This window comes from Ictalurus furcatus, chromosome 19, assembly GCF_023375685.1.
Source record: "Ictalurus furcatus strain D&B chromosome 19, Billie_1.0, whole genome shotgun sequence".
Classification (NCBI taxonomy): domain Eukaryota; kingdom Metazoa; phylum Chordata; class Actinopteri; order Siluriformes; family Ictaluridae; genus Ictalurus; species Ictalurus furcatus.
The window spans coordinates 18269277-18295888 of NC_071273.1; the positions used below are offsets into that span (position 1 = coordinate 18269277).

The following is a 26612-nucleotide window of genomic DNA, read 5'->3' on the forward strand; positions in this document are numbered from 1 at the left end:
ATTTATATATAGTACATATATATATATATTTATATATAGTATTATATTATATAGTACTGCAGCTGCAGTATTATAAAATACAGAATTTAACTGCACAATGGCTGCTAAGAATGATGACAAAGCCAGCAAAGCTTGTGGTTCGGTCTCCGTGTTGTTGTGTATATGATCAAGATAGCGTAACGGTCATATGGTAGGGGCTTGATGAATCAGGAAAGGAAATGCAATGATACAGAAGACCCAATCAGGGGGCGAATGTGGGCTCAGCCACGCCTTCGTTTTCAAAAGTCTTTGTTTTGGTCCGTTTACAATGAAACAGTTTTCAAACTAAAACGGGGTCTTCGGCGTTTCCAAAAGTCTCTGTTTTCATGGGTCGAAAACGCCGGAATAGTGTAGACAACAGGTGTAACCATAGCAAAAGTTATGCGTTTTAAAACAAAAATGCACTAGTGTAAACAGGGCCTTAGTCAGGACACTGTTGGGTTTCTGTGTGTAGAGTATCATGACTGGGTTTGGCTGCTGGTGAGCAGGATGATGGGAAACGGGAGGGGTGTGAGCCTCCTGCTGAGCAAACAATTCACACCTACAATAATTTATCTCTGTCCCTTAACTCTATAGTAACATTATAGATAAATGTGTAAACGTAAGAGATAAAAACAGACAGCACAACTAAAGCACACCGTATACAACTGCCACTTAACTTCAACTTTTAGTTATTTATACAGTACATTTAAAAACAACTTTGTTGCCCAAAGTGCTTCACAATTACTTTAGAAGAAGAGTATATAAAAAATAAAACAGTAAAAGATGAAGCGCAATATAATAAAAAATACTAAATAACAATTAACATGCATACACACAAATAGTCAACAACATTATCGTGCCTACGCACGCAGAGACAAGAACTCAAGATTCCCTTCCTTCAAAAGCTAGCTTAAAAAGACACGTTTTCAACTGAGAGCCTGCTGAATATAGAGTGGAAGACTGTTCCACAATTTTGGAGCAAATAAATATTTAGCCACAATAAAATTATAACATTTAAACCGAGTAAGCTAGGTAAAAAAAAAAAATACTTATGAAAAACTGCAAATTCTTAAAGTCTGTCTACTTTCATACTTTCATTAACCACTACTGTGGAGTGTGAAATCACAAATAAACTCACTACTGAACACAACCACCACCAAGACAGGCGCAAATTTCATTTATGTTTGGGGTCTCTGGTAAAAATCCCATATTATTATACGCAGTTTCTGGTCCTTCTTGACAAGTGTGTTCTATAACATGTAAAACGGGAACATGGAAGGAATATTCTCAAAGCAACTCATGTAAACACTTTAATCAGACTATTGTCTTGTTCAGAATAAGGTTAATAATTACATTATTGCTGTCCATGTAAACGTAGCTATTGATGCAGTACGTACTAGCAGATGTGGCAATGCTTTTTAAGTTCATCCAAGAAAAAATATCCTCGACCGCAAACGCATAGCTCCTCCCTCACACACAGGCCCCGCCCCACCTGCCCCTCCCACAGGCTCATCCAGCCCGTTTGACGTTCCGCTGCTTCTTTCATTTCCAGCTTTGCCGCTGATCTCCATTTTCTTCTTCAGGCCCGACACACAGGAAAAGGGGATTACACTCGTGAAGCAAAATGAATGAAGAATACGACGTTATCGTTTTGGGAACTGGACTTACGGTATATACTCCTTTCGATAAAACCTAACAGATTTGATCCGCTTTTCTGGATTTGCTTCGTCTCTCTAAAGAGAGAGCCGAAGCCTGATTAGCTAGCTACTTAGCTGGCTAGTTTGCTAGCTTTATTATTTTAATTCCAATTCATTGCATGCTCACTATCTTACTGCACTATATAGGAGACGGTTAGATATGACTTATAGTGCACTATATGTTTCATGGGGAGCAATTTAGGATTCCGCCCTAGTCCATGCTAACTTGTCTCTGATTTCGCCTTGCTAAGTAGCGCCAAACGTACTGTTAGCCTTTTTTTTGTTCCGGTTAGCTAACTCATTTTAATTCACTTGACGCCATTGTGACTAATACGTTGCTTGTTTTATTGTATTGGAAGAATTTGTTACGCAAACGTTCTGATATTGAACTGATAAATCCACGCTGTTTGTTTTAATTAGCTAGATAAGTAGCTCGGTGGCTAGTTAGGAAGTATTGCTAGCTGTCCAGGTGGCTGGTTAGCGTATTATCTCTCTCTGCGCTAACTGGGCAGCTAGCAGTACAACACACAGCTGTAAACTGAGGAAAATAAAAGATATAGAGCTGCCAAATGTTATTTTTTGCAGTTTGATATATATTTATTCGCGTTTGAAGTGAGCGAGCTCGCGGACGTGAAGTTTGCAGGCGGTGTGTGTGTTCGCTACATTAGCTAGCATTCTCTTCGCATCCGCCTTTTATTTAATCTTACTCAGTAGTAGCTTTAATAATTTCCTTTGGGAGGAGATTGGTTTCCCTTCTTTGGTTGTTTAATTATGTCGAAGCATAACGTTAATTAATAGTTTAACAAACGTTAGTAAACAGCCGCACCCTCATTTCTCGAGGCTTAACTCCTCGTACAGTTCATCCAGTCCTGTTTAATAATAATAACCACGTAGCTTTGTGTGTGTGTGTGCGCGCGCGCGCGCGTGTCAACATTTGAAATGACGAGCCTCATTTCCGCTTTCATAGAACTTCTAAATGATCCAGTAATATCTTAGGTTATGAAACTTTTCCCTTATTTAGACCGAATATAGAAAGAGAGAGTATGTTCATCATCATCATCTTCATTCATTCATCTTCAGTGACCGGGGTCAGGGTAGTGGAGGATCTGGAGTTTATCCTGGGAACACCGGGTGTGAGGTGCGAATACACTGTGAATGGGAATCAAGTGCACCAGGCACACAAACCCACATATCCATGCACTTAGAATAGCCAGTTCACCTAACAGCATGTTTTTAGGATGTGGGAAGAAACCGGAGAACCCAGAGGAAACCCACACAGGCGTGATGAAAACCGTGCTCCATGGGAAACTCCATATAGAAGATGCTGCAGTGCGTTATATCACCAGGCCTTAAGTAGAAAGTATGCTTCACTTTTGCATGTATGCTGGGAACAGTGTACAGTACGCGTGACGCAGATTTCGTCATGAGCGGAGTACACGTGCTGCCGGATTTGTGCTCTGTACATGCCGGTCGCGCATGCGCATTTAATTGTTTTGCACTATTTAGTTGTTCCACAAGGTGGCAGCAGTGACCCAGGGCCGTTGATTCTCAAGGTAGTCGAAGAAAAAAACAGGACAGATGAAAATGAGTGCAGGTTAGAAGCCACATTTGTATAATTCTAGCCTTAAGGAGTATAAGGATTGGTATATGGGTGCTAATCGTGGCAAGAGATTACCCAAGCACTGTTCTTTGTGGTGTTGGGATTCTTCTTTGTTGTCGTCCTTCAGTCCTTTAATGCTCTGTACTGACTCTAAGCGAGGAGCGGTAGTGCAAGTTGTCGTAACACTCATGCGTCGACCACCTGTGTACATGTACATGTCAAATGGAGCATACTTTGAAAGGCTATGTGTAGGACTGTGTGTATACGCTAGCATATGTGTTAAACACCCCCCCCCAAAAAAAAAGGAGTATACCAGAGCCTCTAGGCTGCGGTCACACTAGGCTTTAAGCATGCATATTTTTTGTCAGACACCGCTGCAAATATGGGTGGTAGTTGGATATTATATCATACTTCAGGACACTGAAGTTTTCATATGTAATTACGTTTTGCAGTAGTAAAATGTAAGAATATTTGAAGCAGTTAAAAAATAGTATTATGTTTTCATCTCTTCCTGTTTTCACAGACACCGCAAACCAGGCAGATTGTGTTTTTAAATTGTTTTTATAATTTTTAAAAGCTGTGTTGTAAAGTACAGGATAGCTCCGTACCGCTAGAATTAGCACTTCCATTTTAAAATTAATTTATTTATTTTTTACTAAATAGGTCACGCAGTGACTTCGCGATCATCTATTGGTCACACATCTTCACGGGATACGGTTACTCAGGTCAGAGTTCACCGGACTTTCGTACGAAAATCCTGCGCCTGATGTTGCGTATCCGGTCTGCCGTTTTCAGAAAATTGTAGATTTACTTACACCTTTAAAGTGTTTCCAGTCTGTAATGCTCTGCTGGCTTTACGGTACAGTCTCTCTCTCTCTCTCTCACACACACACACACACACACACACACACACACACACACACACACACACACACACACACACAGCGATTTTATTAGGGACGCTCCGATCACATTTTGATGATTTAAAACATGCGAGAACGTAAAACACATGACGATGTTAAACTTTAGCTCTGCAGTCAAGTCCTCATCAAGGTGTGGAATTATTATGAGGTCTCGAGAAACACTGAAAAATTCTGAAAGTGTATTTTCACAGGCCTATTAAAATGTTCATTGTAAACTGATTATTTGTTGTGCGTTTTTATTTGATTGATGAAAAGAAATCTGTATCCGCTGCAAAAATCCTGATCAGAGCGTCCCTAGATTTTATCACTGCGAGTATGACGTTCCTACTATTGGTTGCCGTAGTAACATTTATCAGTAGGTGGTGCAACTAACATCCCACTTTTGACAACAAACCAGTTTTCTTGCTGCTAGAATAAAACGTTCTGGAGGGGGAGCGTTTATGTATAAAATTCACCAGTGTGTATATATGCATCATATGCTACGAGATGAAGGAGAAGCAGCATGTGCTCTTTGCCATCGCAGCCAGCTGTTTGGGTTCACGAAACCGTCCCAACTCGCAGGGAGCACGACGGATCGCCGATCACATCTTCACTCCTATTGGTAGTCGCTGAACCAAGTCGCTCCAAATTTGCATGAAGTTAAACTTTTCTCAACTTTGTTGTGTCACTGGACACGCCCACTTCTAGTCACCAAGGGTCGCTGTCACTCATGTGAAGTCGGCAGCTCTCGTTGTAAACGAATGGTCTCGGTTCACCTTGTTGCTGCGTGTGTGAACCTACCTACATACCGGCTTTCCACGATGGTAAGACGTGTTGAATTGGCCAACGTCGTATCGTTGGATCCGTTCGGGAAACGTTTCAGATCTGATCAGATACAGATCCAGGATTTTAGACTGTTCTCACCTTTGCATCGTTCTTGGTATCAGATTTGTTCGGCTTCGAACTTTTCACAAAATCGGTTTCAAAAGAATCAGTCTGATTGTTTTGCGTTACGTTTAGGTTGAGTAAAACTTCTCCTCAGGTTTGCTTTTTGCGTTGAATGAAATCACCAGGTTTTATTTCATGTCTACGAACACAGCATACCATGGTTGTACTGTAGACCCATCGAGTAAGACTAATTTGTTTATGATTTTAATAACAACAGGAAAAGGCCTCGGATGCTGATGTAGTGAAGCAGATACAGCCTTGTTACTCGACTGCATGTTCCAGTGGTGCCATTGTGCATCTGGGTGTGTGAATGACAAAACCCTGACTGATCTTCAGGAAATATGTAAATGCCAGCCTGACTTCTCCGAGTGCAGCACGACTGAACAGGAAAGAGGAAGTTGGGAATCGAGCGTGAAGCGTTTTGCTGTAGCCGCTCTGTAGATGTAGTCTCAGTAGTATGCAGAAATAGGCACAGCCATGTAATGGTAAGGAAATGAAAGTGTAACCGAGTTAGTTCTGCAAAAGAGAATTTGTAATGCTGTGTTGCACAAATAAATTATATATTATAGTAGAGTTCAGTACAATCTCACTAAATTAAACTCGTAGCCTAATTAAGCTTTCTTAATTAAAGGAGCATTTTGTACTACTAACATTATCATGTTTTTCTTTATTTCAAAGCTTTTTGCGCTTGCCAAAAGCCTTGTCGTCGTTTGTCCTCTCTCGTATGCTCTCGTTCTTTCTCTTTCACAGATCGATTGCCGCTTGTCTATCACATAAACGAGGAACGTCGAAGCGCTCGTTTCTCACGTCGTAGGTCAATACAGAATGCCAGTTGTCTGTAAATTCACTGAGTGCGATGAACAGAGTCATCACTGAGAAGAAAAGTGTGAGTGAGTGTCGTGCTTTTCAAGAAGAAAACAACAGAACGAACAGAGGAAAGAAACGGCAAGCCTTGGCAGAATTGTGACAGCATGCTGACATTTAAGACGGGCGAATGTCTGCGTCTCAGCAGGCAGGCAGCGCCATCAAAAAGGAATCAGAATGTCAGTTTACCTGAGACAGCATCAATTCTTCACGTGATTGACTCGGTCTCCCTTGACTGAAAAGTCAGGCGTGTATCACATAAAGTCAGCTGACTTTTTATTTTATTTTTTTTACTGGAGTTCGGTTAACAGTTAACTCCGAGTGCACCACTGAAAGAAGCTTCCGCTTGCATAATTTTTTTCTCTCCTTGTACACTTGACATATCCAGGTCGACGATACTGATCGTGCCAGGTCTTGATTGTATTATGGGATTCATATTTATGGCAGTTCATAAAGTGTTGGACATGAGCTTTGAGCTTGACCGTTCAGCTTTTTCTCTTTGGTGTAAAATAATTCTAATGTGGCTCTAATTCCTACACTTGCACTTTTTTTTTTAAATACCTGTCGGTTATTACGCTTTATTACAGAAGTCTCGATTCTGATCAGATGGAAAGGTGTTGATTAAAGGGGCTTTCACACTGGCAGTTTAGTCTGAAACGGAGCACAGTTTGCTCAAAAAATCGGTAATGTGAATGAAAGCTGTCGTGCGGACCGGGAAGCGTGGCGCAGTACTGAACCCGAGACGACCTGTAGTAGGAGGTGGTCTGAGTTTGTTGCGTTGAAAATGTGCCGCGATTCTCGTGAATGTGAAGGCATATCATGCTTGGGTCCGCACTTGTTCAGGAAGTAAAGTAACCTGCGCGTGTTTTTTAGCCGATGACGACATCATTAGGTTGTGAGAGATGTTTGTGGTGACGTAAGTAAGTGAATGCAAATGCCCCGTGGTTCAATAGAATCAACTGAGTCTGAAACTAGACCGATGTTGCGAGAGGCACTGGGAACAGTCGCACTCGGGTTCGGGCCACAGCGAATGTGGTTTTCAGACTAAGCACCTAATTGTCTGCGCTTTATTATTTTTATATTAACCACTTGCACAGAGACTCGTATGGCGGTTGATAGCGCTTGTGAGGAACGGTTTGTTTACCACGTTTGGAAGGAGTCTCCAGTATCAGTGCCTTAACAGTCGAAGGTAAAGCTGAAACTTTTCCTGACACTTTCTGTTACTGTTTTTAAAAAAGAGAGAAAGATTAGTCTGGTTTCTAGCTGTTAACAAGCGATAACGGGAAATAACTTCCCACAGAATTACAGCTCATTAGGAAAATATTAGCATTCTACAACTTTAAAATCTAAGACTGTGTTTAAGCTCTCCTATCGTAACCGGGTTGTATCTGAATATTAAATTCCTGTACACTTGGACAGATTCACTATCTAATGCTTTAGGGTGGGCAAAACACCTGACTCGCACATAGATAGCATCAGTTGTAAGGCAGAGGAATAAGTTATTAGTATGTAATGTGTTACTTGTGTCTAATCAGTGACCCTGATCTAGAGCTATGTCTTAAACGGCGTACTATCTATTTGATTCTTCCGTTATGTAATAGATAATGTCTTAAATCAGGTACTTACACTTTGCAATAAATAGAAATAACAAATTGACACAGTGCCTTAAATATTTGTGTTCAAAACACTAAGTTTGAAATATTTTTGCTCCTCTTATACTGCTGGAACAACCCACCATTATCAGGGTTTATATATATATATATATGTGTGTGTGTGTATAATATATTTATTTATTTATATTCATCTCTTGAGTAATCTCGATTAAAAAAAAAAAAAATAGAGTAATCTCGATAACTCAAACCAGAAGGGTTATATGTAATGTCAACTTAAATCTCATGATAAATTTAATAAAGGCTGAATGGCAAGTTTAGGAATGGAGAAAACAAATCTATGGCTTTAATATAAGCCGATACCGTATTGTTGTACACAGTTAAATATTGTGCTTGTTATTTGAATGTCCGTGTTGAGCGGTGCTCCAGGTTGCTTTTCTTTCACAAAATGTGACTCCTGGTGTCATTTGTTCATCGTCAGAAAAAGAATAGTGTGCTAGGGTATATCTTACTGAATTTCCCAGTGAGAACACTCTTTTCACACTAAAGTTATGCAAATACCCCATTTCTGACACAGCTTTGACCTTTACCAGATCATTTTATATATATATATATATATATATATATATATAATATTATATAAAAATTCAAACCCTTTTAAATTCTCCTACTTTGATTTTCTAATTCTGTGTAACTGAGCATGTTGCCTTTTGTCTGGCGGTGAACATGAAGCCTGATTGATTGATTGATTATTTTTTTTATTTAATGCTCTATAATTACAGCTGTATTGCGTTTCTAGGCACCGAGAGCTTAAAATAAAGAGCAAGCGGGTATAAACGATTACTTGTAGTGGTGGAGGCTGGTGGTGTGTTCAAGGGTGGGGCTGTTTTTCGATGACGAATTGGCCTGTACTCATGGGATGGGGTTTGGGATACAACATGCGTTACTGTTCCATAGTGGAGGTCATTTTTTCTCTGCTGGACTACAGCAGTGCATTTCTCCCTCTGTTTAATCACTTTACAAACAAAACTGTTTTCTAGCCCCGTAACGCTCCGTTCAGACCTGCGACTTGGCCCGTTTCCTTTTTAGAGGAATCATCTGGCTCGTGTTTGCATACCAGCAGCGTATCTGAAAACATGGCTGCGGGTTAACAAGCAGGTATGGTGTAGTTTAGCACGTCTGCGGTGTTATGGATGGGACCGACTGCACGCTCTGTATAAAGTCCGCTTCATCACATGATCTCTATAACTAGAGTTAATCGCATTATGGACTCAGGAGGTGGGCACACGTGCACTTTTATTTCTTCTCTTGCATGAGTGTTGTTTGATCATGCTGAATACTTAAGTATATGTGTTTAGAAAGTAGTGTTTATCTGCACTGCCCCACCTGTAAAAAGGATGGTGCTTTTGGTATTCTTTCCCACCGGCTCTGCCCTCATTTGTGTCTCCTTTATGTTCTATTAAGTCTCGATCTGTATTTGTGATTCTTAAATCTGCAGATGCTCTGTCGTAGTCTTGAGATGCAGTCAATTCCACTGTTTTTTTTTTTCGGGGGGGGGGGATTAAAATGACAGGTTTTCATCCATTAATTCATTTACTTTTGGATACTACGTACCAGCGTATGGAGTGTAGAAGTGTGCTGTGCCATAGACTGCTTTGACGGTTTCTTTCTCACACTTCTCAGCTGAAATTTGAGACTCTGAGATTTGTTTTAAGATCCCCAGTGCAGGCACAATAACGAGACAGACGTGTGTGTGTGCTTGGCTGCCACTGCAAAAGATTTGATGGGATCTGCTGTATTTGGTTTGATTATCTCCTGCAAGGTCACAAAACAGTCTTCGCACTGCACACAGTTTTCACACATTATTGCATTTGTAAACTGCAGCCCTGACGTGTCATTATGTGTTTACACTCCTTTCCTCTCACCTGTTCAGAAGTAGAGTAGCCCTGCTTGTGTACACACAATGCTGTTCTGTCTGTGTACAGGAGATTGTGTGGGTAAACAATGCTGTGTGTGGGATTTGTGTTTCTCACAGGAATGCATCCTGTCTGGGATCATGTCTGTGAAGGGAAAGAAGGTCCTGCACATGGACAGGAACTCTTACTACGGAGGAGAGAGCGCCTCCATCACCCCTCTGGAGGATGTAAGTCCATTTAACCGTTCCAAAAAACTTTAAAGGCAACTTACTTTTACATTTATTCATCAGGCACGTGCTTTTATCTGAAGTGTCACAGTATACAACCGAGCTATTGATGAGAAGGAGTTCCAAAAACTGACGGGATTTCATTTCTTAGCTTGTCCCTAGTCATTTTGTGCACAACCTCAAAATAATGATTTTTGTCTGCCGCTGAATGTCATTTGATTTGTCTTGTTGAAATTTTAGGCAGGGCTAAATATTTTAACCAGGTTGTATTTCACATTCACTTTCGCAACCTCTCACTATCAAAGAGTATTTCGTGTTATGAAGGAAGAATGCATTATGATTTTTTTTTGTTTGTTTGTTTTTAGAGGTATAGTTTAGCCAAAGTCTTAAGCCGGGTGCACGCTGTGCGATTTTTAATAGTCCTTTGCGACTGTTGCTTGTCAGACTGTACGAACACGATTCCCGCTGTAAGCCGTGTCACACTGTAGGATCTCAGTTGTCTGTACGACAGTCAAAACGCAAAAAATGGATGCACGCAAGAAGACTCGTATGAAGTAGAGAAGTCACACTACAAATCTTCTGACACTGCATGATTTAATCAGAGGAAACATTTGATCAACGGCCGTTAATCGGCTGTCGGGGAACACGTCAAGATAGTGATCAAATACTACAGATTTTGGCCTAGGATTATAGGAATCTTTTAGGATTCTCAAAATGTGTCTCAGACGACCAAATCGTGGCCAAAATCATACGGCGTGGTCCTGGCTTTAATAATTTCAGGAGTGAAAATAGAGAGTCTGGTGAGAGAGAACTTTATAGCATCTGTGATAACAGGAACGAATTTCTCACAGACGTTCCACAGCGTTAATGTAACTATAAACGTATAAAGTACCACGCTTTAATATATAAATATTGCTGAAGTATAAAGGGATAAAACTTTAGGACATGCTGGTATTGGGAAATGGTTAATGTCAGGGTGTTAATTGTTAACGTAAGCAATGTTTATAAAGTGCTCCCCTTCCTCTCCCAGTTGTACAAGCGCTTCAGCTTGCCCGGTACCCCTCCTGAGTCGATGGGGAAAGGTCGTGACTGGAACGTGGACCTCATCCCCAAGTTCCTCATGGCAAACGGTAAGAACACTGCAATGTCGAAGGATCTATAGTTATAAGCGAACAAAAAAAAAACAAGTCATGGGCTGGAAATCTGTGTGCCAATTGTTGCAAGCTTTAATAACTCTGCTGATCCTGTTGCCTAGCAATCAGTTCTGCCAGCTCTCTGATCATTCACGCCTCTGAGACTCCAAGTGATGGGGGAATGTTTTGTGAATATGTTGTTCCTGTCAGTGTTTCTGTGAAATCGATAGGTAATCTTGTAGTGTCATGGAACAGTGCTGTTTATTTAGTTTTGTATCTGTGTGTTTTAGGTCAGCTCGTGCGTATGCTGCTGATCACACAGGTGACGCGTTACCTGGACTTCAAAGTGATCGAGGGCAGCTTCGTCTACAAGAAGGGCAGCATCTACAAAGTGCCCTCCACCGAGACTGAGGCTCTGGCATCCAGTAAGTGCGCTTGGAGGTTATACGACATTGCTTGCGGAGTCCCGTTCTGCCGATCATACAGCACAAAATAAGTCCTGTCACAGTACTAAATAAAACCTGAGGTTAGAGCTAGGCTTGACGGGTCATTAAATGACCAAGTAATTGTTTGCTCCCATTTGAAATTCATAATGTTTTGGACCAGACACCAAATATACTGTCCTATAGCTAATTTTAGATTAGCATCTTCAAAGTAGACTCCATTTTACCTAGAATTTCCAGAAATGTATTCTTGGTGTTTTCTCAACCGATTTCTTGAGGAATTTCCCTGAGATGCTTTTTAAACAGTATTAAAGGAGTTCACACCTACGCTGGACTCTTATCGGCTGCTTTTCAGAATATTTCATCTGTTTAAAAAAAGATTATTTTTTAAATAAAATGTTAGTTTTCTAATGAAAGAAATGAATACGATGGCGCAATTTTTTTGTTTGTCTACAACACCGATTTCAAACATTTAATCATACACCTTCAGATCAAAATCCTTTTTAAGATCATGAGACACATTTCAGTCGAGTGTCTCCAAACTTTTGACCGGCAGTGTACATCTTTTAAAACATTCGTTCTCAACTTTTTTGTCAAAGGATTTCTCGTAGAGTGATTATTTTAAATGGTTTTAAGTACACGCGTGTCATTTCTGCATACTGTTCTTTCACATTTTTGTGTAAAGCATTCAAGTATTTTGTAGGTAAATGCAGAGGGGGTTCCTTGACGTGGGTTTCTGAAAGTTTGAAATATTGTTGCCGCTTCCTTTTTCTGTACACAGGACTCTGCGTTGTGGTAGTAATTATATTGTTTACACGTTAAGTGCGCTGCAGTTCCTCTTCCTCTCCTAATCAGCAGGTGTTTCTCTCTCTCTCAGTCGGTCTCGCTCATTTCTATACTATGCATTTCTCTAGGCCTGATGGGGCTGTTTGAGAAGAGACGGTTCCGGAAGTTCCTGGTTTTCGTAGCCAACTTTGATGAAAACGATCCCAAAACTACGGAGGGTGTGGATCCTAACAAGACCACCATGCGTGAGGTTTACAAGAAGTTTGACTTGGGCCAAGACGTCATTGACTTTACAGGCCACGCCATTGCACTCTACCGCACAGATGAGTGAGTTGCCTTTGCGCTCCGAAATCTCACTCCTACACATCGCCCAAGTGGATAACAGGAAACTGGATGTTTTCTCTTGATGTTAAGCATGTGATGATTCTCTCTCTTCCTCTCTGTTTGTCTCTAGTTATCTGGATCAGCCTTGCCTAGACACAATAAATAGGATTAAGTTGTACAGTGAGTCCTTGGCGAGATATGGGAAGAGCCCATATCTTTACCCACTGTATGGTCTGGGAGAACTGCCTCAGGGCTTTGCCAGGTCAGCATCTCTTCTATCATCACATACACAGGGATTTTAGTTTAGTGCTTTCAGAAGCCGTGACACAAATATTTTGCACTTTGCTGTACATGTTTAACATGTTTGCGTTTTACAGATTAAGTGCCATCTATGGAGGAACCTACATGCTCAACAAGCCAATTGAGGAGATCATTGTAGAGAATGGCAAAATAGTAGGCGTCAAATCTGAGGGAGAGGTGAGTAATTCATTCTGCATGCATACTAGGGGGGGTGGGGTTGCATGACTAATTCAGAAAGGTCAAGTTTTCCATAGTTAAAACAAAAACTGGTTCAGGAAATCTCTTCATCTATTTTATTAGTGCAGTTAAATGTTGTTAACAGCGATGCACAAGCTCCAAATTACATTTTTTAGGCAACTTGGTGAAAAGAAGTAAATCTGTGCAATAAAAGTGTAATATTATAATTCTGTGCATCATATTACGCTATGTAATGGTGTACCGATTCTTAAAGTGCTCATGTACACAACCTGGCAGCTCAGCTGAAATAGCGTAGTATGTCAGAATCAGAAACTGTTATATGCCATGTACAAGAAAATTCTTTATACAATACTGTTAATACGGCATCAATAAAAGTCATAAAGACAATACAGTGCAAATATGTAACACACACTACGTCGCTAATGAATAATTGGCATGGAAATGGTAAAATTTATAATCTGTACGGTTCGTATCTTTTGTGTGTGTTTAGATTGCCCGCTGTAAACAGCTGATTTGCGACCCCAGCTACATCATGGACCGGGCCAAAGTCGTCGGCAAGGTGATCCGATTGATCTGCATCATAAACCACCCCATTAAGAACACCTCAGACTCCAACTCTTGCCAGATCATCATCCCGCAGAACCAGGTCAACAGGAAGCATGGTGAGGCACACAGGAAGTGACGTTCATACAGTCAGTGATGTGGGGCTTTGTAGGTTTCATTCTGAGGATGAATTCCTCCGATGCTGACTTCCATTGTTTCTTATCTGATGTAGATATCTACGTGTGCATGATCTCGTATGCGCACAACGTGGCAGCGCAGGGTAAATACATCGCCATCGTCAGCACCACTGTGGAGACTAACGACCCTGAGAAGGAAATTAAACCAGCTTTGGATCTGCTGGAACCTATTGAGCAGAAGTATGTGTTTTACATGTGATTTTAATATCCTGAAGTTATTATATATGATATAGTGGAGGAAATACAAAATGCTCCCTGTTTATATTGCTTATGTTTGATCCTCTACAGATTTGTGAGCATCAGTGATCTCTATGCTCCAACCGACTTGGGAACTGATAGCCAGGTTAGTCTGTCGAAGTTAATTTGGATTGATATTGTATTGGATTATTATGTGCTAGTTTACTCTTTATTTAATAGTTACAATAGAAAATGTTCAAAGATTTGAACATACTATAGGGCAGGGGTATTCGACTAAAATCGATAAACATCTGATTGCATAAAATTCCTTTCTTACAAAAATCCAGAGAAGTGACTAACCTGACCAAATGACAGCAACAGTTACCTTTTAATGATTTGATTGTGGATATAAATAAGATGCATCCATTTATGTTGAATTTGATGTGGGGAGGTAAACAAATACTTATCTGTACATCGAAACCAGCCTGTTTTCAATTGTGAAAACATTCCCCTTATTGAGATAATGCCATGTAGCTATTCTCTGGTTTGATGAGCGGCCTTCAGCTAACAAAAAATAATTGCATGAACTCATGTGTTTGGACAAGCCACAACGTCGGATCTTCTACAGAAGTTGAGATGCTTTGTGTTTAGAAACAATTCAGTGACTATTTTTTTTGCATGATAATTGGCTCTGCTGTATTTTTCCCCTAAGTCCTCCTGCTAATATAATTTGCTGTGTCTGTCTTGACCACTCTCCACTTGTTGACAATTCCTGCTCTAGAGTTTAATGAACTCTGTATGACCTTTGTTTGACCCCAGATCTTCATCTCTCGCTCCTACGATGCCACGACCCACTTTGAGACCACCTGCGATGACATCAAGGACATCTACAAGCGCATGACTGGCACAGACTTTGACTTTGCCGAGATGGAGCGCAAGAAGAACGACATCTTTGGCGATGGGGCCGACCAGTAACAGAGCTCTTAACGTTGTTGAATATCAGATATTCTGAAGATGGTAAATCTTTAAAGGGGGGGAAGAAAATTTTGAAGAAAAAAAAAATGGTAACCAAAATGGGCTAGCTGATTATCTCGTATTTTTTGTTGTTTTTTTTTTCTTTTCTTTCCATAAAGGAATTTCGTGTATACAGTTACAGATTTAGCATATATAAAGGGGAGATGGGTCAGGCGGTCTGCTTTGTATAATCAGGTTATGTGACATATTGCACTGATTGTTGGTTGACGTCCTGTATTCAGTTGCCATCATTGTGTTTTCACCCTGTTCACACAGGGAAGGCATTTAGTCCAAAGATGCCAAACCATCAGATGTACTCAAGTGATATAAAGGCACAAGTACCAGAGTGAATTAAAAACACAGACGCAGAAGTATTTTTTTTTTATATATATATATATATATAATTGTGTACAAAAACTTACAGATGACCTCTCAAACAGGGGTGTCAAAAGTTTGCTTGATTTTTAAGCTGCGATTACCAGCTTTTAATGCCAACCTCATATGATTCAATACGTTGTATTTTCTTACAGATCGGTGCTTTGACTAGTTACTGCACTGTAGCTAGCAGTATGTCCAAACCTTGCTTTGCAAACATTAGGGATGTGTCAAGAACGCCAAATTATATATAATTTATTATAATAAATTATATATAATTTATTATAACCTCTTCCTTTAATAATACTTATCCAATCACTGATACACTGATAAACATTTATACAAATGAGGATTATATATATATAAAATAATTACACACAACACAAAATGAAGACTTTGGCATAACTGTTAATAGGGATGGGAGTTTGTGGGTTTTGTGACTTTTGCCTTTACAACTCTGTTAAGAGGCAGCGTGTGATTCTTGGGCCACCAGTCAACATCATATGTTCATAGAAAAGAGACTTAACGATTAGCTCCAACCTTTTTAAAAGTACACATTTTTTGCACATTTTAGTTTGTGTGGCAATTATTACCTTCAAAAAGCCTCTAGGGTTTGTATCTGCCTCCAGGTTTAAAACGAGCACTAGAGTAGTGTGACGAGGGGTTTTAGAAGAGGTAACATTTGCTCTGTATTGTTCCTTTTTAAAAGCAGTGTTTCAGTCATTCTACGCCCCGTAGAAGCCTTTTGGAGGGAATTTTTACAACACTAAAGTGTACACAAAATGTTTTTGATGAAATGGTCAGATTTTTCTTTAACGTTAGTCTATGAAGCTGCTCGAACACTGTGCTCTTATTTTAGCAGCCGAGAGAAAAAGCCCTTGAAAAAAAAAAAAAAACATAAGAAAAGTGGCCTAGTATCTCCTTTATATCTCTTTTGCTTTAGAAAGGACCAAATGTCTACTGCAGTATTGATGTGGAAGGCGCCCTGTGCAAAATGTCGTCAGTGTTTTAATGAACGAAGAACTGTGCTGAGAAGATGGGGCTCGAGTAATTTCTGTACTGCTAAAGTAAAAACATTAAGTAAAAACATGTGAAATCGTGGTTTGTGTTTTTCTTCAGAATGGGGAGACTTAGTGCATTACAAAAACCTCTGCAAATTTCACAATCAACATTACAGTTCATTCTGTCACTGTCTGAGAGAATCATTGTGGTGCTATTAAAACCCTTGTATGTGTTAAATTATACAGTTATCTTTTCAACATTGAATCAAAAATAATAATACATGTAACCCATCTTGGGTTTTACATGTTTTCTTTTGCTTATAAGAGTTGAATTTTAAGCATAGAATTAGCAAGTAGACTACATAGCCAAAAGTATATGGACACCTTACCTCACACTGTGTGCTTGTTGAACGTCCCATTCCAGATTTAGTACCTCTGTTGCTGATTTAAGAACCTCCACTCTTCTGAAAAGCCTTTCCATTAGATTTTGGAGCGTGACTGTGGGGATTTGTGTCCATTCAATCACTAGAGCATTAGCGAAGTCAGGCATTGATGTTGGGTGAGGAGGTCTGGTTTGCAGTCGGTGTTCCAGTTCATCCCAAAGGTCTTCCGTGGGGTTGAGGTCAGAGCTCTTAGAAGGCCACTCGACTTGTTCTACTCCAAGCTTGGCAAACCATTTCTTCATGGAGCTCGCTTTGTTTGTTCAGGTAACAGTACTGAATGAATATGAACTAAAATGTTCCTTAGTCTATAATGGAAGACTCCTGGAAAAGGATGTTTCAATTTATACATTAAATGGATCTATTTATTAATGCAAAAATAAGATATTTGAAGTATTTTGATAATTATATGTTAGGGTAAAATGTCATTATTGGGGGTTGGGGCAGGCAAATGTGCTGTATTTGTAGGTTATATTAAGGTTTTAAGTTAGTTGTGGAATGACACTTAATGTCTGTTTAAGAGGTCTTTTACCTTTATATATATATATATATACAGGTACATCTAAAAAAAAAATAATATTGTGGAAAGGTTATATTCCATAATTTTATTTAAAAAGTGGAAGTTTCATATATTCTAGATTCATTATGCATGAAGTGAAATATTTCCAGCCTTTTTTTTTGTTTTAATCTTGATTACGGCTTACAGCTCATGGAAATCAAAAATTTAGTATCTCAAAATATTACAATAAAGAATTTATAATACAGAAATGTTGACCTTGTGAAAAGTATGTTAATTTATGTACTCGATACTCGGTTGCGGCTTTAATCCTTTTGCATGAATTACTGCATCAATGTGGCGTGGCATAGAGGTGATCAGCCTGTGGCACTGCTGAGGTGTTCTGGAAGTCTAGGTTGCTTTGATAGCGGCCTTCAGCTCGTCTGTATTGTTGGGTCCGGTGTCTCTCATAGATTCTCTATGGGGTTCAGGTCAGGTGAGTTGGCTGGCCAATCAAGCACAGTAATACCACGGTCAGAAAACCAGTTACTAGAAGTTTTGGCACTGTGGGCAGGTGCCATTTCCTGCTGGAAAAGGAAATCAGCATCTCCATAAAGCTTGTCAGCAAATGGAAGCATGAGGTTCTCTAAAATCTCCTGGTAGACACTGCATTGACTCTCAACTTGAGAAAACACACTGGACCAACACCAGCAGATGACATGGCACCCCAAATCATCACTGACTGTGGAAACTTCACACTGGACTTCAAGCAACTTGGAGTCTGTGCCTCTCCACTCTTCCTCCAGACTCTGGGACCTTGATTTCCACATGAAATGCAACATTTACTTTCACCTTCCCTGTGTTTGTGGTTGTGTGTACTGAACCAGACTAAGAGATTAAAGGATCAGGAAACCTTTGCAGGTGTTTTGAGTTAATTAGCTGATTATAGTTCTTCTCAGGTCGACATTTCTGTATTATAAATTATTTATTCTAATATATTTGGGATACTGGATTTTTGATTTCCATGATATTCAAATTTTTTGAGATGCACCTGTAAATATTTGTAAGTGTAATATCAGTGGAAGCCCAATCATGGAATCACCCCTGAACGTTTATGCAGAGCCCTGAAACTGAAAAGGTTTAAACTTTTAGGAATTCTCACCCATCCACAGAACCTTCTTCCTGAAAGTGTCTTAATTTTAAGGTCAAATATAGGAAACTGTGTATTTAATGTTCATACACACTGAGTTGTTGCAGACTTTTATTATGAAGTAACATCTCAAATAAAGACACTGACAGGTCACTTAAAGAAACCACAACTCCCATGATTCCTAGCAAGTCTGACCTGAATCGTAATCTCCAGTTTCACATCATTTCTTTGTCTAAAAATAAATGTTTAGACACAAACACAGCTGCATGTATGGAGAAAATGAAGGAAGGTTTTTGAGTACTCGTACTAGTTGAAGTTAGGATCCGGTTGGACTAAACCATTCAGTAGGGGTGATGGACTATACCACTGTAAATTATCATATTTCCCATAATAATACACTAACATAAATATGGATTCACCTGCAGTGAGGACGTGTTTTGGAGAAATTGGTGAGTCAGGCTTTTCTCTGAATGTAGAAAAGATTCATTTCCTGCTTTCCAGGAAATATTGACTGCATATAATCTGAAATATAATCTTTATTTTGAAGGAAGACAAGTTTGTTAGTCTGATTTGCATAAATTTTGAGAAACCCTGTGGGTTTCTACTGGTAATGTGTTACCTTCTATTGGTGGCATGTTATGTCTAGTGGTTACCATTATGAACCAGTAATGGTAATGGACAAATGGAAACCATTAGAATTTCTGTGATGGTTTCTATTGTTGTTTTCTTTTGTTTTTGGTTTGGTTTTTGTTTGTTTTTCAGAAGGGATATTTGTCCAAATGTATATTTTCTATTCCCAAAATTCAAATTGAAAAATGATCACCTCTCCACTTTAATCATAAGCAGGAGAAGGGTTGGAGACACTTGTACCAATGTGCAGTCTCCTATGCACATTTCAAGTACTTCATATTCTTAAGCTTATGTGGACTGTCCTCTTATATGGGCAAATCAAAACATTTCTGTGTTGATTTACACGTATATGTGAGTCGATTTGGATTTGGACTCAAGTACTCACAAGGAAAAGTCCATTTTCACAAGAGCTTGGCTTTTCCTAGTATGTAGACCCCACAGCAAATATACCTATCAAGCCTCATTTATCAAGCTGGATACGAGTGTTTACATGAGAAATTTGCTATTTATGAAAATCCTATAAAATCAGAAAAACAGTTCTTAGCCTACTCATGCTTCTATACATCCATCCATCCATCCATCTTCTATACCACTTATCCTTCCTTCAGGGTCACGGGGAACCTGGAGCCTATCCCAGGGAGCATCGGGCACAAGGCGGGGTACACCCTGGACAGGGTGCCAATCCATCACAGGGCACAATCACATACACACCCACACACCCATTCATACACTACTGACACTTTGGACATGCCAATCAGCCTACCATGCATGTCTTTGGACTGGGGGAGGAAACCGGAGTACCCGGAGGAAACCCCCGCAGCACGGGGAGAACATGCAAACTCCGCACACACAGGGCCACGGCAGGAATTGAACCCCCGACCCTGGAGGTGTGAGGTGAACGTGCTAACCACTAAGCCACTGTGCGCGCCCTATACATACACACACATATTTTATCACAGCATTTAGTAGATGCAAAAACACATCCTCATGCTAGTTCGCTAGATCAGGGACTAAGAAAACCATTAATAAAATTCTGTGAAAACCAGTCATTTCATGCCAATTCCAATCAGCCTACAATGCATGACTTTGGACTGGGAGAGGAAACCGGAGTTCTTGGAGGAATCCCCCGAAGTACGGGGAGAACATGCAAACTCCATGCACACAGGGTGGAGGCACAATTGGAACCCCCAACCCTGGAGGTGTAAGTCAAACGAGCTAACCACTGAGCCACCATGCCCCCTCAGTCCATCCATCCATCCATTTTCCGTACCACTTATCCTACGCAGGGGAGCCAGGAGCCCATCTCAGGGAACTTGGGGCACAAGGTGGGGAACACCCTGAACAGGGTGCCAACCCATCACAGGGCACAATCGCACATATATACACACACTACAGACAATTTGGAAATGCCGCTCAGCCTACAGTGCATGTCTTTAGACTGGGGGAGGAAACCGGAGGAACCCCTGAAGCATGGGGAGAACATGCAAACTCTGTGCACACACTCAGGATGGAGGCAAACATGCTCTTTGCACTTCGCTTGTTTAGATACTTGTTAAACCACAGTTCCACCTTAATAAGACTAACAAATCCAGATTCTTAATGCCATAAAAATCTTAATTGTGATAGTCCAGGAAAATTCTTGCCTCATAATGTTTTGCTATTGCTATAACTTGACCTTACGTACCTAAACTCAACCATTTTTACCTCTGAATCAGCTGCTGTCTAATCACTGTATTTGTCAATACCCACATTTCTGAAATATGCAATAATGAATAATAATGTATCACGAGGTCTCCTACACATTTCCTATAGGCTTCTGGTCTGAGCGGACACCAGTGCATGAGGCTGCGTCTTCAGGACAGGTTGAGAAGCTGCAGCTTCTGGTTGATAGTGGTGCTTCAGTAAACCTAGCGACAGTAGACAATATGACCCCGCTGCACGACGCCTGCATACAGGATCACGCAGAATGCGTTCGAGTGCTTCTGAATGCCGGCGCACAGGTGAAGTGTTGTCTCTTCTCTCTGGTCTTAACTTTGTATTGTGATGTAATAATCTAAAAACAGAGATGGACAACTTAAGTCAACATTTCACTTTTTTTGTTTTTTTGTCTCACTAAACTTTTCTCATAGAAGAATAACAGTTTGACAGTATTAAAATATTTTGATTTATTGTTAAATAAAAATATTGTCCCTGTGTGTGTTGTGTTTAAGGTGGATGTACGGACTATTCATGGTAGCACTCCTCTGTGCCATGCGTGTGCAGCAGGCAGTGTGGAGAGTGTGAGACTGCTTCTGGAGCATGGAGCGTCAGTGAATCCCTCCCTCACGGCCCTCACGGCCTCCCCACTGCATGAGGCCTGCATACGAGGTGAGACTTGCACAGGGAGCAGAGAGTGTATACGTACAATACCGGTCAAAAGTTTGTGGACGCTCGACTGAAATGTTTCTCATGATCGTTAAAAACCTTTTGATCTGAAGGTGTATGATTAAATGTTTGAAATCAGTGTTGTAGACAAAAAATATAATTGTTCCAACATTCATTTCTTTCATTAGAAAACTTAACATTTTATTTACAAAAAAAATCTTTTTTTTAAACGGAAGACTCGGAGTGAAATATTCTGAAAAGCAGCTGATAAGAGTCCAGCGTAGGTGTGAACTCCTTTAATACTGTTTAAAAAGCATCTCAGGGAAATGCCTCAAGAAATCAGTCAAGAAAATGGCAAGAATACATTTCTGGAAATTCTAGGCAGAAATGGTGTCTACTGTGAAGATGCGAAAATATTTAATTATTTTGACTGATTTTGGATTTTTTATCACAACATAATTCCCATCGTTCCATTTGTGTTACTCCAGAGTTTTGATGACTTTATTATTATTATAAAATGTGGAGGGAAAAAGAATAAAAATAAATAATGAGTGTGTCTGTATACACGTATATGCAGTCATTGGTGTAACCATGAGGATAGTGTGTATTGGTGAGATCGGCACATGCACTTATATACCACTAATAGCATGTTGATGGAGATAATTGCACATTTTGGGTGCAGGTAATCCAGAATGTGTGAAGCTGATTATATCAAAAGGAGCCCTGCTGGAGGCTTTCGACATTCACTTTGGGACGCCGCTGCACAGCGCCTGCGCTAAAGCACATCTGGAGTGCGCCTTACAGCTGCTCAATGCAGGTGAGAAAGAAAAAGATAAGAACAGCTACTGACTCTTCATTGAATGTTTTATTATTTTATTATCTGTTGTACCACACCGATGTTGAATTCCCTATTCCGATTAGTCAGTCCGTACAGGATTTCACAGAGTTTTTTTTGCGATTGTTGTGGCCATAATTGCTTGATTTTGCTGCGGCTTTTTTCAAGTTGTGGAGTTTTTTGCGCTTTTTTGCAGAAAACTACCTGAATTGCCGAAATTGCAACTGCACGAAATTGTTCTTTCGCAGTGATGTTTGTTGGTAAATGAGACCTTTTCACACGTGAATCATAGAGGGCTTTGACTGAATGTGCATTGTGATGATGTCACATGACGAGTCTTGGCCCAAATCTGTGGAAAATCTGCAGTAATTTTGAAAAAATTCCTCAGAATATTGCGTTGTTTGCTTGATTTTACGGTCATTTCTGCAATCGCACAATCCTGAAGGGTCTGATGTATTCATTTTCTATAACAGTAGCTCTGAAAGTAGTTCTGGCTACAAGGCAAATCACAGATTTATAGTAATGCACTCATTCTAATATGTTGTTGTTTCTATAGTAACAGCTAATTCTCAGGGACGTGCCCCATAATCTAAGACTGATAACAAACAGCTTAATGAGTTGTTATTTATTTGTGGATTGAAGTTTCCGTAAGGAGATATTTTTCACGTTCATGGAAGGAGTCTCCGGTGTCAGTGCTTTGGAACAGTTTTCTGCCATGGGAGAGATTTCATGACAGACACAGTACATTCATTAACATGAAAGCTGTTTTTTTATTATTATTTTAGTCTTACTAACTTGAAAGAGAGTGAAAAAAGAGAGGTGAGGGAACAACTTTTTTTTTATAGATGTTATATAACTTAAGTAATTACAGGAAATAACTTTGTTCCACAACATTATACGTAACTATAAACAGATGTTTTTTTTTTTTAAAAAAAAGGACACTGTATCATTCTTTAATTAATAAAAATGTCACTGTTAAGAAATTGCTGTGGTATAAGAGGAATAAAACACTTCAAGGCATGCTGTTATAAGGCCATAAGGTCAGAGTAGTAAAGGGAACACCTCCCCATCGTTGATTATTTTCCTATAACAGCACACTTTGTCATGTTTTATTCCTTACTTAGGGTAGAGGCTTAACAATAATGACATGATCAGCCTGTTATGCTATTTTTTAAAGAGCTTGACAGTCATATTAGAACAAATGCATGTCAAGCTGTTTTGACTTCCTTTTTAACAGAATATTTTGAAACGGAATATTTTTAAAGGTGCCCGTGTGAATGCCACAAAGTTCCATGAGACGGCTCTGCACCACGCAGCGAGAGCGGGTCGGACGGACCTGATTGAGCTGCTGGTGGAGTTTGGTGGAGACATTAACGTCAGGGACAACATGGGCCGGAAACCGATAGATTACACGGCCCCTGGATCCCCATCTCACATCTGTCTACAGCGCTATGAGAGTGAGAATACATTTACATTTATTAGAAAATGCTTTATGTTGTAAATGCAGTCAGTTAAAGGTATAGTCCAGTGTTTTTTTTGTGTGTGTGTGTGTTTTTTTAACTTGATGTCTATGTACTGTATTTGTAGCATAGTATGTATGAGGACCACAAATAAAAATTTTGTCATGTTTCCTTATACAGCCCCAATTCCAAAAAAGTTGGGACGCTGTGTAAAATGTATATTAAAATCAGAATGTAATGATTTACAAATCTGATAAACCCATATGTTATTCACAATAGAACATAGAAAACATATCAATTGTTTAAACTGAGGAAATGTACCATTTTAAGGAAAAAATAAGGTCATTTTGAATTTGATGGCCGCAACACGTCTGAAAAGTTGGGACGGGGCAACAAAAGGCTGGAAAAGTTAGTGTTACTAAAAAGAAACAGCTGGAGGTTAATTGGCAACAGGTCAGTAAGATGATTGGGTATAAAAGAGTATCTTAGAGAGGCAGAGTCATTCAGAAGTAAAGATGGGTAGAGGTTCACCAATCTGTGAAAACTGTGTCTACAATTTGTGGAACAATTTCAGAATAATGTTCCTCAACGTAAAATATTGAAGACAATGTAATATCTCATCATCTATAGTAGATAATATCTTCAAAATACTTTGATATTATGGACAAGGGTGAAAATGAATACTGCATGCCCGTGATCTTCGGGCCCTCACGCGGCACTGCATTAAAAACAGGCCCAATTCTGTAATGGAAATCACTGCATGGGCTCAGAAACACCTCCAGAACTCATTGTCTGTGAACACAGTTCGCCGTGCCATCCACAAATGTTGGTTAAAGCTCTGTCACACAAAGAAGAAGCCATATGTGAACATGATCCAGAAACACCACAGTCTTCTCTGGGACAAAGCTCATTTAAAATGGACTGAGGCAAATTGGAAAACTGTTCTGTGGTCAGACTAATCGAAATGTGAAATTCTTTTTGGAAACCATGGAAACCAACGCGTCCACTAAACTAAAGAGGAGAGGGTCCATCCGGCTTTTTACATTTACATTACATTTACATTTATTAATTTAGCAGAAGTTTTTATAAAAGCAAAAGCACTCAGTTCAAAAGCCTGAATCTCTGATGGTATGGGGGTGCATTAGTGCCTATGGAATGGGCAGCTTGCACATCTAGAAAGGCATCAATGCTGAAAGGTATATACAGGTTTCAGAGCAACATATGCTTCCATCCAGATTCCATCCCATCTTTACTTCTGAGAGACTCTGCCTCTCGAAGATACTCTTTTTATACCCAATCATGTTACTGTTTTGCCAATTAACCTAATTATTTGCAAAATATTCCTCCAGCTGTTTCTTTTTAGTAACACTTACTTTTCCAGCCTTTTGTTGCCCCGTCCCACCTTTTTTAAGACGTGTTGCAGTTTTCAAATTCAAAATGACCTTATTTTTTCCTTACAATGGTACATTTCCTCAGTTTAAACATTTGATATGTTTTCTATGTTCTATTGTGAATAACATATGGGTTTATCAGATTTGCAAATCATCGCATTCTGTTTTTATTTACATTTTACACAGCATCCCAACTTTTATTGGAATTGGGGTTGTACTAAGAAAAGAACAGAAAACCTGTCTACAATTATAATGGAAGTAGCATTACATTTATATTTATGGCATTTGGCAGATGCCCTTACCCAGAGCGACAATTACAGGGAATCATGTACAGTAATTGCTACTGTTGTGTGCGTTCCTGCAGGTTGTCCTCTGTCTCTACAGCAGCTGAGTCGTATCACACTGAGGCGTGTCCTGGGCACCAGAGCGCTGCAGGTCATCACCAAACTAGACATCTCACAACGTATCATCAGTTACCTCTGTTACAACTAATACAACAAAACAACTTCATGCAAGTTTATTGTGTTTCTGTGAAAATGACAGTAATGAGGATGAACTTGGTTAGGAGGCTCAGGGGGAAAATATGCTCAACTAAACATTTTTATGCTGTGACCAGCTGCTGGTTGTCTTTAAATATGCTGCAAGGAATATTTTCCATTGTCTTAAGGTGCATTAATCAAACTGTTTGATGTAACGTGCAAACGTTTGATTTAATGTGCAGAAGACATTTAATATAAGTTTGGCTTTAGGTTTGTTCCTTCAGAAATAAGCCAGAAAAAGAGTTCCATGTCTCATGTAACGGATAAATAATTTGTATAGAAACTCTGTAAATTGTGATATTATCAAAAGTAAGTGCTGGATTCAGAACTTTGTACAATTTTGGGATTTGTTTCCCCAAAATGAGGAACCTTCAGTCACAACCTTTGCTTTGTCTTTAGCTACATTTACATTTACATATTCATTTAGCTTTTATCCAAAGCGACTTACAAATGAGGAAATACAAGCAAAGTGATATATCAAGCGGAGAACAATACAAGTAGTGCTACCATACAAGATCTTTTAATTGACTTCTAGAGACGCAGAATGCGTAGAGAGAATTTTTATTTTCATTTTTTTAAATAAAAGTGGGGGAGGGGTAAGTTAGGGGTTAATTAGGTGTTCACGGAAGAGGCGGGTCTTGAATTTGATGCAGGCGGATACAGGAAGCCAGTGGAGGGTGATGAAGAGGGGTGTGACATGGGTTCTTTTGGGCTGGTTGAAAACAAGGCGAGCTGCTGCATTCTGAATCATCTGATAAATAAGTTAATTAATTTAATCTAGATAATGAATAAATTAACTAGAGACTGAAAACTTTTTTGAGTTGTAAAATTTAGGGGTTTCAACAGGAAAACTACTAAATTAACAATCGTGTTTGTAGATAAACTGTAAAACAATGATTTCGGTTGTTGTTTTTTTTCCATCATTTCACCTGCAATTAAAGTTAGCCTGTAATTAAAGTTTATATCTTAACATTTTTCAACATTGAAGATGATATATATATAAGGTTATGGGGGGCGCATGATGGCGTAGT

The 26612-nt window shown here is 39.5% G+C and overlaps 2 protein-coding genes across 2 annotated transcripts; both read left to right on the forward strand.

Annotated features, from left to right (window-relative positions):
• Window positions 1-1534: 1534 nt before the first annotated feature.
• gdi2 (GDP dissociation inhibitor 2) lies at window positions 1535-16375 on the forward strand. The gene is made up of 11 exons (XM_053649972.1): window positions 1535-1690; window positions 9678-9785; window positions 10816-10915; window positions 11209-11343; window positions 12276-12474; window positions 12602-12733; window positions 12849-12948; window positions 13460-13631; window positions 13745-13889; window positions 13998-14052; window positions 14706-16375. The coding sequence occupies exons 1-11, from the start codon at window positions 1646-1648 to the stop codon at window positions 14859-14861; spliced, it is 1347 nt and encodes a 448-aa protein (XP_053505947.1). The 5' UTR covers window positions 1535-1645; the 3' UTR covers window positions 14862-16375.
• Window positions 16376-18642: 2267 nt separating this feature from the next.
• Window positions 18643-26562, forward strand: asb13a.1 (ankyrin repeat and SOCS box containing 13a, tandem duplicate 1). Its single transcript, XM_053649975.1, has 6 exons — window positions 18643-18811; window positions 20805-20992; window positions 21203-21359; window positions 22039-22173; window positions 23457-23648; window positions 25407-26562. Exons 1-6 carry the CDS (start codon window positions 18772-18774, stop codon window positions 25532-25534), a joined length of 840 nt encoding a protein of 279 aa, XP_053505950.1. The 5' UTR covers window positions 18643-18771; the 3' UTR covers window positions 25535-26562.
• Window positions 26563-26612: the final 50 nt, after the last annotated feature.